The sequence below is a fragment of the Thalassophryne amazonica genome, chromosome 22, assembly GCF_902500255.1.
Source record: "Thalassophryne amazonica chromosome 22, fThaAma1.1, whole genome shotgun sequence".
In the NCBI taxonomy this organism is placed as follows: domain Eukaryota; kingdom Metazoa; phylum Chordata; class Actinopteri; order Batrachoidiformes; family Batrachoididae; genus Thalassophryne; species Thalassophryne amazonica.
In genome coordinates, this window is record NC_047124.1 from 27124600 (window position 1) to 27138976 (window position 14377).

The 14377-nt window shown below is 41.8% G+C and overlaps 1 protein-coding gene across 2 annotated transcripts in view; it reads left to right on the forward strand.

Moving 5' to 3' along the window:
- Positions 1-14028, forward strand: part of LOC117504409 (putative homeodomain transcription factor 2) — a 74636-nt gene extending 60608 nt beyond the window's left edge. Inside the window, exons 7-21 of one of the 2 annotated variants that reach the window (XM_034163876.1) lie at positions 542-707; positions 4377-4538; positions 4904-5132; positions 5215-5349; positions 5462-5618; positions 5745-5815; positions 5902-6030; positions 6128-6213; positions 7750-7942; positions 8019-8150; positions 8267-8353; positions 8448-8603; positions 8715-8810; positions 9802-9927; positions 11510-14028. In XM_034163876.1, coding sequence (XP_034019767.1) covers positions 542-707; positions 4377-4538; positions 4904-5132; positions 5215-5349; positions 5462-5618; positions 5745-5815; positions 5902-6030; positions 6128-6213; positions 7750-7942; positions 8019-8150; positions 8267-8353; positions 8448-8603; positions 8715-8810; positions 9802-9927; positions 11510-11530 — 1946 coding nt within the window. In that variant the 3' untranslated portion in view covers positions 11531-14028. The remainder of the gene's footprint in view (positions 1-541; positions 708-4376; positions 4539-4903; positions 5133-5214; positions 5350-5461; positions 5619-5744; positions 5816-5901; positions 6031-6127; positions 6214-7749; positions 7943-8018; positions 8151-8266; positions 8354-8447; positions 8604-8714; positions 8811-9801; positions 9928-11509) is intronic. The other variant, XM_034163877.1, reaches the window with a different exon arrangement.
- The last annotated feature ends 349 nt before the right edge of the window (positions 14029-14377 follow it).

The following is a 14377-nucleotide window of genomic DNA, read 5'->3' on the forward strand; positions in this document are numbered from 1 at the left end:
TTAAGAACGTCAGTGTCGTCCTGAAATAATCCATCCACTTTCAATACCACCTTACTCCAGTTAAGGGTCACGAGGGGCTGGAGCGTATCCCAGCAGTCATAGGGGTGAGGCGGGGTACACCCTGGACAGGACTCCAGTCTGTCGCAGGGACACATAAAGACAAACAAACACCTTCACATTCACACTCAGTCACCTAACACGCATGGCTTGTTTGTTTTTTTTTTGGGATGTGGGAGGAAGCTGGAGTTTTCCCACACAAACATGGGGAGAACATGCAAACTCCACATAGAATGGCCCCAGGTAGGAATCAAACCCACAGCCTTCTTGCTTCTTGCAACAGTGCTAACCACTAATCCACCGTGCTGGCCTGAAATAATCCCTCTCCTTGATAAGTAACCACTTTCTTCTAAAAGTGTAATTTAAGGACTAAAAATCGTCTTTTTCCGTTGGCGGTGTGTTCTGTGACGTGAAGCTTTGATGTTATTAGAGTCTTTGTCCTGCTGGTTAAGTGAAGTTCAGATGGTTGATCTTGTCCTCACAGTGGTGGCAGCGGTCCTGTACGTGACCATCCCCGAGCCTCATGGGATTCCGGCCACAGAGGTTTTCGGAGCCATCTGGCTCATGTTGCTGTTGGGAACTGTTCACTGTCAAATCGTCTCCACCAGAACCCCAAAACCCGCCTCCAGCAGCGGCGGGAAGAGACGCAGGTAAGGAGAGAGGAGGAGATGGGAAAGAAGCTCCTGGGTATGAAGAAGAAACCAGACTGTGCACGCATCAACACTCAGGTTTTTTTAAAGGGGTCCTATTATGCACCTTTTCAGTGACGTTTGTAATGAGGCATCACAGCTTGCGGCTCCACCGACTCGTCGCTCTGCACCAGTGCTTTATGGTTGACGCCGATTAGTCACCGATCACGCAATTATGACACGCTGGCTGCCTCTTGTCACAGCAGCTCCCCCACACCGTGACTGAAAACTGCCTTTCATGAACTCCACAAAGTCACCACGTGATATTTAATATGACATCACACCACACGGGACAAGATGAGAAGATGTGGCGCGCCACAATCAGTACGTGTTTGACAGTGCACTCTTGGATAACACTAATGTGCTGTATGGATAGGAGACGGTGATCCGCTTCAGTGTGGGAAGCAGCAAGGAAGCAAGGAGAGGATACGGCTGTGGTTGTGACCGTGCCACTGAACCACACCGCCGGGGGTTGGTCCATGGGTTTCCATGCATCTGGAAAACAGACACTTGGAAGTAGCTAGTAGCTTGGAATTTCGTCCTCTTCCAAATCGACCGAGAACAAAATTCCAAGCTACAAAAACATAAAGGAAGCTGGCGTTTGAAAAAGGTGAACTTCAAAAGCAAAGCCCCGCTAGGTCCAGATGTGTTTATGCTCAGGCTCTGAAATTTCTTTGACAGCGCCGCTAAGAACAGTCTTCTCAGCTTCCATATTTGTAACACAACACGGCGTTCAACACGCCACCATTTCCTTTTAATTAATACATCTCCATTTTTTTTTTACTTTGGGTTACCGACTGATATGCAGCTCACCCTATGTCGTTATGCAGCATCTGACGTAGTCGTCTGCGTTGTCATCATCGTTGTGGGTTCATTGCGATATCTCAAAAACTGTCTGATAACCTTTTTTTAAATTTGTCGAGAGTAATATGGGTTGTTGACATATTTCACATCAAAAAATTATAGTCATAGAGTTGTTTGTTTGGAAATGGCGGCCATTTTTATGCCAAAAACGGTCAATTTGGGTATTTGAGCCCAATTTTCTCAAAAACTGTCTGATAACTTTTCTTTTAATTTAACAAGGGCACAGTATTGATCATTGATATTGTTCCCATCCCAAAATTATTCATGTAGATTCGTTCATTTGGAAACGCGGACCATTTTTATGCAGAAAATGGCCATTTTGCCTTGGGCTTTAATTGAACCGGTAACCCACAGGGCCGTTGGCTCTCCAGTTCTACGTTCTGTTGGGGCTAAATGTGGCCCAGCTATGGACATTTGTGACATATGTTGCAAAAGCTAAAATGAGCTGTGACATGCTAAAGTATTGGTTTATTGCACAATACGACCCCTTTAAAAGCATAGAATAAATTGTCAGAGACATTAATTTTGCCCCGATCAGTTTCATTACTTGAATTCTTGAGTCTGAGTGAGCATCTTAAAAAAAAAATAGAATTCTCTTAACAAAAGCAGTAAAGTGTGATAAACTGAGCAGTGTTTTTAATGTTGTTGCTTGTTTCTGCCAAGTTCTCAGTCAGCTTTATTGATTAAAAAATAACAATAAAGATTAACTCCAAACAAACATATTTGTCATGGAGCATTAAAAATGGGAAAAAAAGTACATTTTGAATCTGGCTGTCTGCTGAAATGTAATATTTTCATGTTTGTTTTTTAAGTCTTCTCCTGAGATTTAATCATTTTGTATTTGAAGGGGATGAGTATTACAACATTTGTTTTTTAAGCCATTTTTAAACTATGAAGCTTTATTTTTGAAAACTTTTTTGTAACCTCCATGACAAATTTGTCATCGCTGGTTGAAAGCAAATTGATGTGTGTGATGTAGTCCAGATTGCATTTGTTCTCTGTTCTAGTTTTGCACTTTTTGCTTTTTTTCGCAACTTTAACAGTATGTGGTTGTTGCTGTTGTTACACTTTTCACTCTCAGGAAGAAAACTGGTTTGTGTTGCAGCTTTGCAAAGAATTATGGGGGAATTTGGATGATATGGGGGGGGGGGGGGGTAGAGATCCTTTTTGTTTCCACCACCTCGTTTCTTTTACTTTGTAGGGCACTGCAATAAAAAAGGTTTATTACATTTATGTTCCTATTTCTCTGTTGTCTTTTCTGTTAAACTAGTTTAGTGTTGCTGCTGATTTATAAGGCAGCAACCTCATGATCCCCACAGAGCAATTCTCTAAAATTCACAGAACACCGTCACCCAAATACGCTTTAATGGGGAAAGAACATTTAGGTGGCATTTAAATACTAAATCATATTGAACTCTACATCTGTTTGAGCTTGTTTAGTTTTCAGATCAACAGAAGAGTCTGTTTTTAAAGCAAAAATCCATGTTAAGGGGTCTCGGTCTGGGGTCTGTTCTAAGCTTCTCTCCACCTTCTGTTCTTCTCAAACTGAAGGATGTTGAGGAAGACCTCTCAGATGAAGGTGCATAATGTTGATAATTAACCACAGTTTATTGTATCTGCTGTGATCTGACAGATAAAAATGAGATATAGTTCTCAGATCAGTTTCCCATTAACTTAACATCACATTATTTTTTTATTTTGTTTGCACTTCCCGCCCCAAGCAGCGGTTGTTTTGGTGGCCACCAGACCTAGGCCTGGGAAATGAAAGAAACTGATAAACAAGTTCGAGCCACATGTAGCTTCCCTGCCCCCTGCTCCTAATTTCTATCATTCATGTGAAGATTATCCCCTTCAGCAGTCCCAGACTTGTCCAGCAGGTGGCACACAGGATCTCTGGTACATTGCTTATGCAAAACATAATCTGTTAATCGGTTGAGTGAAAGTTCACTAAAGTTTAGTCAGTTTTTCCTCATTATCTGTTGTTTTTATTTGGAGAATTACAAAATGGTAGCTTTTGTTTTTGAGTTATCACGTTAACAAACTAACAAACTTCATATAATTTTCTTTACATAAATGTAAGGCCTTGACTGTTGACATTTTTTGGTGACACAGGAGTTATTACTATTCACCATTTTGATATTTTAACTTATAAAATGTTAAAATTTGCTGTGGACTGTGTCCAGTGGGTTCTGTTGTCTGCTGTTACGATGGGCCTGGATGGTCCCGCTCACAAATACATAGAGGTGTTTTTGTTTCCTCTCCCAATGTTGTTGACAGATGGCAATAATTTTGAAATACATTGTGTCTGTAGACAATAATATCAGTTTATGAAGAGGGTATATCATCACATCTATGTGTTAATTACATGAAGTTATTGTTATTTTTGAGAATAAATTTTGTTGAAAGTAAAATGAGTCAATGAGCATGTGAATGCTAAACTTAACAGATAACAGACATTAGCAGCGATAACGACCTCAAGTTCAAAATACCCTGGTTGGAGATATTTTACAGCAACAAAATATATATTAAAGGTTTTTATGTTGATATAAAAACGTAGATGTTTGGAATAGGTTTATGTGAGTAGGGTCTGTAGACTGAAAGACAGACAAGAAAATGTGGTATTTACATGGATATAATTTTTTTTAAAACATAACCATACATTGTTCTATGTAGTATTCATTGCTGATTAAATGTGTGCTGTATTACGTCTTGGTCTGGGGTGTGTTGTAAGCTTCTCTCCACCTTCTATTCTTCTCAAACTTGAAGGAAGTTGAGGAAGGCATCTCAGATGGAGGTGCATAGGGAAGGAGATGGGTCTAGCACTACCGATAACACTCAGGAGGGGGCGTTACACTCCCACTCAACCTGCACCACATACAGCCTGGGTGCTCTCTTCCAAGATTTCTGGCATGATATCTGTAAAGCTGGGTGTGTATTTTCTTTTTCCATCTTCCTAAAGAGACACGATGTAGAAACCAAAGCAGGGCTGGAGTTCGAATATACAAAAACCTCTTACAAATTGTGGAATTTGGAGCATTTAACAAGTTGTCCAGGATATAAACTGGGTCACACAGACTGAGTAAAAGTCAAACTGAACTCCAGGTCTGACCAGGTGTTGCTGGAATGATCTCACTGCATGTCGGCTTTTCACACTGAACATTATTATTATTGATAAACTCGCCATTCTCATTTCTCCTATTTAATTATTTTTTACCTTTGCCCATCTTTCTTGCATTGTTTCTGTTTCTTCTCTTCCTTTATCCCTCCTGCCACCTGGACCTTCCCTCCTTCAGATCCAAGAAGTCCAAGTTGTCCATCGACAAGTCCACAGAGACGGACAACGGTTACGTGTCGCTCGACGGCCGCGTGAACAATCGCAGCAGCGAAGAGGGGCTTCAGCTCCACGAGCAGCGATGTGATTTGCTGAACAGGGCAGATGAGGTCTGCTGGAACCCGCTTGCCCCGCCCGCACACGGACACGCCCCCCGCAGCACGGGGCTGATGCTGGCCAGTGGGAACAAGGTGACGCCTCAGACGTCGGCAGGGGGACAGCGGGTCGCTCGCTGCAGGAATTACCTCACATGAGTTTGTGTTTTGGCTTCAGGAGCCGGCGTCAGACGAGGCGTCCAGTGAGGAGGACCCCGAAGTGTCCTACAGGGGTGTGGACAGAAAGAACAGCGACTGTACACTCCGAAACCGCAAGAACATCAACCACTATAAGAAGCACTACACAGCGGAGGTACACATGCACACACACACATGCATAAGCGCGCCATTGGAGAAAAAGCAAACAGCATTTAGCATTAGCATATTGAGGTTTATTCAGTCAGTGCCTCATATCTGCCCTTCAGGATGTTCCGAAATCTGGTACCAGCTGCAGCTCCAGATGCTCCAGTTTGAGGACTCACGACTCGGAGAGCACTCGACACGAGTCCGAGACTGAAGACCTGATGTGGGAGGACTTCCTGCACTGTGCTGAGTGCAGATCTTCCTGCACCTCAGAGACAGGTCAGAGGACGAGAAAGATGTCAAAGCAACTCACAAGCTAGATTTAGCCAGAATAAAACTTAGGTCATGTGATGGTCTGGAGTGTCGTGGCTCTGCTGAAGTCTAAATGACTCGTTTCCTGCACAGAGGGTGAAGGAGGCGGCGTGGCCGTCTGCCCGTCGGCCAAAAAGGAATACAGAGACGACCCGTTCCATCAGGTGAGCACACACTGCTCAGCGTGACCCTGCTGTCTTTTTCCACTGTGTCGTGTGTAAAAACTACTCATGGTGGTGTTTTCCCGTAGGGTCACGTTCCCTGGTTGCACAGCTCCAACCCCGGCCTGGAGCGCGTCAGCGCCATCGTGTGGGAGGGAAACGAGTGCAAGAAGGCTGACATGTCCGTCCTGGAGATTAGCGGCATGATCATGAACCGAGTGAGTAACCGACAGAGCCAAAAAAAAAAAAAAAAAATCAATAAATTTTTTAAAAAGGAGAGCAGGACCAATAATGTCGCTTCCTTGCTGTTTCCAGGTAAATCTCCACACTCCGGGTATCGGTTACCAGATCTTTGGAAACCTGGTGTCCATCACACTCGGACTGACGCCTTTTGCTTACAGGTACGGTACCCATGAACCGCGAGCAACACCGCTTCCAGTGGAGATACAACACTTAGTTATTTTTAATCAACGGCTCCTTTGACTATTTTGCTAATTTCCCAAATAATCTCTTTGAGTTTAAAGTAACATTCTCTGTGGAAAAACAACAGCCACATTTTTCAGGACCGCGCGTCCGTGAGAACAGTTGGAAAATTTTTTGTCGAGTTCTCTGACTTCTTATTTATAACGTCACAGTGCACTTTATTAATGAAGAGCGGAATGCACTGTTATCTCTATTCACTGTTAATTGGAGTACAGTTTCCAATGCTGATGCATCTGAGTGACACGTGTGATCTCTTTCTGTTCTGTTGTGTTTATTCCTTTTTGTGGTTTATAGATGAACAGTATTGTTTTAAATAAGGATTTTTTTTGTCTGAAAGTTTATAATTCACTTATTTGAATCAAAATAGTTCAAATGTACATCAGTGGTGTTGATTTTGTGTGAATTTGCTGATTTTAATACGGGAATATATGAGTGTTTATAACTGGAATTTGTAATTATGTTTAAATTGTGATGAGTCACCGAAACAAATGTGCCTTTCTGGTGATTGACGATGTGATGCGCCACCTACTGGTTAGTAGAGATAGAACAAAATACGCAGAGCCTGACTGGACCACTGTATGTCTCCACATGCACGTGAGCCAAGGATTCATTGCAAAGCTGACAATAGTATGAAATACAGATTAATTATTTTTAAAGTAATAACTGTGTAAATCTCAATGTGGTGCATTTAAATAATGTAAAGTAAATTTATAGTCAGAGATTCTATATTATTATTGTAATTCATAAACGTTTAATGACATTTATTATTACTATTATTTTTGTCCTGAAAAGGCACCAGACGCTCTCTAGAGCTGCATGAAAATTTTAATTTTTCTCATAAACCCCTTTTTGTAGTCGCCACCTCGGTCATCTTTGGCGTTCAGTGCCGTAGTTACTTTCATTCCAAGTTTCCTTCCTGAATGAAACCCGTTGACATCAGAAGCACAAACCGCGGTCATGTGTTTTTACTGTGTGCGGGAAACCAGTAAATCGCAGCTCTGATTCCAGCAAATTGTTTCAACAACTAGCACTTTGCCCGTGGGGATCCATGGCCTCTAGATTGGTTAGTGTTTATAAAATAGGTATCTGACATTTTTCACGGGTGGTAATAAATTGTACAAAGTTTATATAATGATTTGGAATAGTGTGTGAGTCCAGAATGTAAATATTAACATCCATTGTTCACTGTTGTTACATAGTAGCCTTAATTTCTCAAAATACATGACCCAAAATACATAAAATACGTAAGTATACCAAACTGCAAATGTCAACTCTCCCGTTTGTCTGTGAGCGAAGGTACATGCACGCATACACGTACACAGAGACTGTGAATTTTAATATATAGATTTTCAAATGTTTTGATCAATTCTGCGACTGATTGATTTGATTTGATTAATGCTACGACATTTTTTATGTTTAGAGTTTGACTTCTCAAAGTGTTGTTGTTCCTGCAGACTCGCTCAGTACCGCGACCTGGATCAGCTGACTGCGCTTTCAGCCAACGAGCTGCTGTCCGTGGCACTGGGTGGCGGGTTGGGCTCGGATGCCTTAGTCATCACCATGGTAACGCTGAGCTTCCTGGTACGCATTTGCCTTATATGGCTGTTCTTCTTCCTGCTCAGCGTAGCAGAAAGGACGTATAAACAGGTGAGTGTGGCGGTGGCGAGGACTGAAAACGTTGCGGGTCTTTTCCTGCTTAAACTGTGTGTTTTCGTTTGTTTAGAGGTTGCTGTTTGCCAAACTGTTTGGTCACCTAACTTCGGCCCGCAGAGCCCGAAAGTCTGAGGTCCCCCACTTCAGACTGAAGAAAGTTCAGAACATCAAGATGTGGCTGTCGCTGCGCTCCTACCTCAGGGTACGCCCACCAGACACACGGACAGATTCTGTGCGCGCTCTGCTGTCGTTTCCTGACAGAACTGTGTGTGTCCTTAAGAAGGGGTTTGGGTCACAGAGCCGTGTTGGTTTTTGCAGAGACGGGGTCCTCAGCGCTCGGTGGACGTGATCGTGTCATCGGCATTCCTCCTCACGTTATCTGTCGTCTTCATCTGCTGTGCTCAGGTGCAAAAACATGGTTTATTGAAATAGAAAGAAGCCGTTTGAGTTCCTGCACAAAGGTTGAGAATGACGGAGAAACCGGTCTGTGTCCCCACAGCTGCTCCACGTGCACGAAACCTTCCTGGAGTGTCACTATAACTGGGAGCTGGTGATCTGGTGCTCGAGTCTGTCTCTGTTCCTGCTCAGATTCGTCACTCTGGGCTCGGAGACCAGCAAGAAGTACAGCAACACCTCCATCCTGCTCACTGAACAGGTACGAGAAAGCACAAAGCACGTGCACGTACCCCCACCCCTCTGGGATGCACGCTTTCTTTTTCAGGAAGAGCAGAACCTGCCGGTTAACTATTAATGTTCTGGTTTAAAGATCAACTTGTACCTGAAGATGGAGAAGAAGCCAAACAAAAAAGAGGAGCTGACTCTGGTCAACAACGTCCTCAAACTGGCCACGAAGCTCCTCAAGGTACCGACTCGCCTCCTGACTCTGACTGGTGCAGTGGTTTTCTGCAACTCGGCCATCTGTTGGTCGTCATGTTTAGCATAAAAAATGTTTGAGTTTAAGCAAAGATATAAATAATACACAACGCATATGTTTGTCCTCACAGCAGCTCAGTGGAATAATATGTAGACCTGGGTTCAGTTCTTGGGCACAAAACCTGTGTCCTTAGACAGAGTCCACCCAGTTCTATTGGAGTACCAGCCTTGGGTGGGGATTCCAGGAGGAATTCAGGGATCAGTGGGCATCAAGGCCTCTATAGGACTTGCTTAGAAGTTCCTATAGAATACTTCTGCAGAGATTCGACCATAACATCTAATCTGAAGTCTGTGATGCCTCTTTGAACAGTTCTTTCAAACACAAACTCGTAACTGACATGAAATTGCTGCCTGTCAGTTTCCTGCTCTGTGTCCTCACTTAGGACATGGCCGCAACATGCTTAATGTCATTTCCTTCAGATTTCCTTGGGAAGGGAACCCGCTCCTAACAAAAAGTGGGCGGTCCTTCAAGCCTTCGTACTGAGAATGGATTTGGTCGGCTGTAAACTTCCAGGCACACAATTGCAGACCAGCCATCATCGTGTTGGTACTCGACCCCAGTTGAGGTCTGAGACAGACAGATGCTCCAACATACGCATCCTGAGGATCAGAGGATGGGGGGTGTCAGAAAACAAAGCCAAACTGCTGCACATTCTCCCTGGATGTTAGGAGATCTGCTGTCCAAAATCCTGTTGGGATTACTGTTATGTCTGAGTGAAGATGGTGAGCCCCCCCCGAGGTTAGACAAGACCCAAAGCACAAAATGGTTCATACAGGATGGTGATGACGGTGCATGAGAGGCTCTAGGAAATAGGATTTAATCCGTAGGATACACATTACATGTCACCGTTCTCTGTTTATTTTATTAACTTAACTAGTTAGGATAATCTTAACGGTGTGTTTCTTCTGCCGCCCACCAGGAGTTGGACACTCCCTTCAGACTGTACGGTTTGACAATGAACCCGCTGCTTTACAACATCACCCAGGTGGTCATCCTGTCAGCCGTGTCCGGAGTCATATCCGATTTGTTAGGATTTAACCTGAAGGTGAGTGTGTGTGTTACATCTTAGTGCCCCCCTGTGGTCAGAGAGTAGAATAACCCAGAAGTCTACAAATTCATAAAGTGCACCGTGTGGATAAACCTCGCACTAATCACCGCACTCCATAGTGAATAGTTGAGCCCAAAAGTGGCTTTATGTTTCACTCGTTGTAGCCGTCTACTTCCCGTCATAATTACAAAGTTCGGACAAGTTGGTTTAAAGTTTGGAAGCACATCAGCTGTTTGAGCTAATGTTAGCATGTGAGAGCAACAGAATAAAAAGGTTCAAACTCTCAAAGTGCAACTGACAACTTGACCACTTTTATCAAATGTAAAATTTCCCAATGAACTCCATTGTATGTATAAAACGGACAAAATCCATTATATGTATGTATGTAACAGATTAGTTACAGTCCGGAGATGCGAAACAATCTACGGGGAATCCTGAATCAGGGCCTGCCTGGTCAAAACGTCTGAAAAAACAAATAAACGCCTGCCTTAAATAAGTGGCGGACATTATGTGCATTAAAAAGATTAGATTTGATCAAGTCACTCTTTTTTCCTAAGTCTGCTGCGGAGTGGTACCATAAAATCCTAAAGCCTGATTTATGCTTCTGTCACTCTATGGTCATGCAATGGCATCGACATGCATGACAGTTTTAAAGTTTCCCCGTCATGTCTTTATGCAGTTGTTCTGGATTATGCTTTTTCTGGATTAATTTGTCCCTCACCAAACTTCTTTCTACAATCATCAACCTCCAAATCAAAGGTAATGTGTGCAAATTGTGGGTCATTTAAGCGTCTTTTTTCAACTCTGTGTTGTAAACTTGGTTATATTTGCAAACTTTTTGTGCCAAACTGATCATGTATGTTTGGCACAAAATCATAGATCATATTAGATCTCATCTGATCTAATCTGATCATGGATCATATTAGATATCTGATAATGGATCTAATCTGATCCATGATCAGAATGTAATCAGTGGCGCACTGCAAAAACATTTCAAATATGACAGAAGAGAACAGCGACGAAACCAGTGATGAATCAGCCTTTTGCAGTGTCTGATTCAGCATGTGCAGACTGCGGGTCACGTGTCTGACCACGGTTTGAAAAAAATTAAACAGCTGGACTTTTAATCACAGAAATACAGTACCCACTTTCCTCGAATTGGCGAGTGTCTGTGCTGAACTTTAATTTCATACCTCTGTTACTGGTCACATCCTGACTGCTCTGTCACGTACATGCGAGGGTTTTTAATGAAAATCCCTTGCAGTCAGACATGACGTTTTGTCCGATGTAAGCAAAAATCTGTTATATACGGTGTTTATTACATGGAAAACCATACAAAGACACTTTTGCTTTTGTCCGGCGAGTACGAATATCCAATTTATATGATGACAGAGTTATAACGTGTGTATGTATATAATTTTTTTTATATATTTATATATAATATTTATTATATTTATATATTTTAACTAGAATCCTAAACTGCCAGAGGTTTCCGGCGCCGTGATGCCGACACGTTGCACAAATGGTTTCAGACGATCAGTTAAAAGGTTTGCGTGTTTTTTTTTTTTCTCCTTTACAGCTGTGGAAGATCAAATCATGACATCGAACAGCGCTGAGCCGCCGCTGCCTGACTCGCTGGACGGTCAACTAAACGTCTGTCTGGACATATCAGAGTGCTTTGAACTTCAACGTTCCCACTTTGTGCAATTTGCAAACTATTTATTTACCCACTCAGTGTTTTTATTTAGGTTTTATTTGAATTTTAGTTTGTTTCACATTGTGTTTGATGACAGAAAACACTGCAAGATTTTACCTGACTATAAAGTTACGAAAGTATTACAAGCATAAGTTATCGTTTAAGTGGTTTCAGTTCTCAGCTGCATTTGGACCGTTTTTTTGGTTTGTTCAGACTTTTGAAGGCAAGTTTTTGAGCTTTGAGTATTTTTTCTTTCTTTGGATAAACTGAAAGTTATTTAAGTTGAACTTGTTTCTTAAAACTTTAAGCTGATGTGGATAAAATGTTATGGCAGCGTTTGTTTCCGGGACAACAGAAGAATAGATGTTGCTTTATTTGTGATAAAATAATGAAGTTTATGTAAGTAAATGCATATATACATTTTACTGTCAACTTGCAGTATGTTTAAAGAAAATTATAGACTGTTTGACACGGCCATTCTCTCAACCACATGTAGGGACCTGCGTCCCGTAAGGGGTGCAGTGTTTGTTTTTGCCTGAATTTTTCGTGGGTGGTTGACCAACGCAGTTCCAGCTCCTTCATAACCCGAGAGGGTATTCACAAAGCTAGCGCTGATATAGCTTCAAAAAATACCATCAAATATGTTTAAATAAGATTGGTTAAGCACAAAAAAGTAGTAATAAATACATACCCTGAAACACAATCGCATCCCGCTTTTACTGCTGTTAGTACACAGCAGCCAAATAGAATATCGTTCTGGTGTCTGACGTTCCTCCAGTTTCACACGGATTCCGATGCAAGTTATCGTCCCGTTCGATACCTCCAAGTACTATGAGTTCCACATGACTATCAGTAAACATCCAGTAGCCGTTGTGATATTTGTGTCACCTGACTCTTTGATTTGTCCGTCCACAGTCAGTAAGTAATAGCGCTAACAGTAACAGCTGGTAGCTGTTTCAAATCCCGTGTCCACACCACAGTTGTCCCATTGAGCCATCCGGCACAGTATTCTCTCTCTCCTCTTGGTCACACTTCTCCAAAATGGGATAAACTTGTGTGGCTTGCTCTGGGCGACTTGCCGGCTGCCGGCGTAGTTTTCTACTGCAGGGAATGCCTCCTTACAGCCAGAAATCTTTGAGCTAATCAATGATGACAATACTTTGAGATAACGCATGTGAAAGTTAACAGTAAAATAATTACAAAATAAAGCACATTAGCCAGGTGCTGCTCAGCAAAAATAATCACTGCTGCTGGAAGTGCATTGATTGGCTTTAAAGAAAAAAAGAAATTTATGGAAATCTCACAACAGAAGGAAAAACATGACATTACTGAACACAGTGAATCTAGAATATATATATATATATATATATATAAACATGAAATACAGCACCGTCTCAGCCTTGTTTTTGTGTCTAAGTGCTGCATTTTAAAGGATTTACACTTTAAACCCCTGCAAGAAAAAAGTAATTTATTTTGGGAACTAGAAAATATGCTCATTGTAACGCATTGGTCTTAAATTTGGTTGTTTGCCCAAAACGTTTTTCCCCCCTTCACCTACCAGTTGACAAGTAAAATTTGGCATTTTGTTTGTTTGAAATCTTTTTAAATGCTGAATCCAGTATTTTATTTTATTTTTTTGGTTCATACAAAAAGCCTTGTCATGAATTTTGTTACAGTTCAATGTTTAAATATTGTCTGTCAATCATGATCCATTAAGTCAATCACTTCAGATTCTGTGGGTTTAGTTTTTGAGGGCTAATCTGAAAATCATCATCAGTTTCTCAGTTTCTGAACTCTGCAGATAGAATCTGAGCATCAGTGAAGATATGCACTTTAAGATACTTTGTTTTGAATGGAAAAAGTTATACTTCAATGTCCCCACCCCGTTTTGTACTTTGCTTGCTTGAGACTGTGTGTACAGATAATGTATCAATAACTCACTTTCTGAATGTGGTACCTGAAGTTTCACCCACAGAAAGTTCAAATCTCATTGTAAATGTGGCTTTAAAAAAAAAAAACAAATAAGCTGACATGAACCACATGGAGTGTTTGAGGAAGACCAAAGTGCTTTTATTTTCTTGTCTCTGCTGGAAAAGAATGTATTTACAGCAAACGCTTTACAGTTCACTTATTTCCTTTTGGAAATACTTTGAAGGTGTATTTTTTGTTCTTTGATTTGCAAGGGCGGGTGTGTCCCGCCGGGTGGAACTGAGACAAACATTTCACCGTCTAAGGAACAAAGTTGGACACTGAAAGTGAAACAAGGTAAAAGACTCGACTTTATGATTCTGTTGTCAGAGTCTGAAGATTTAAGCTTTTTTGTTTTTTTTTTTGTGGGTTTTTTTTGTGAACTGGTCTGTCCACAAGTCTACATTTTTATAAGAAAATAAATAGAAATGGACAAACACAACAGTGCCTCCACCTGGATGCTTTATCAGTCAATCAACTTTTTTCTTATATAGCGCCAAATCACAACAAACAGTTGCCCCAAGGCGCTCCATATTGTAAGGCAAGGCCATACAATAATTATGAAAAACCCCAACGGTCAAAACGACCCCCTATGAGCAAGCACTTGGCCACAGTGGGAAGGAAAAACTCCCTTTTAACAGGAAGAAACCAGCAGAACCAGGCTCAGGGAGGGGCAGTCTTCTGCTGAGACTGGTTGGGGCTGAGGGAAAGAACCAGGAAAAAGACATGCCGAGAAGGGGGGCAGAGATCGATCACTAATGATTAAATGCAGAGTGATGCATA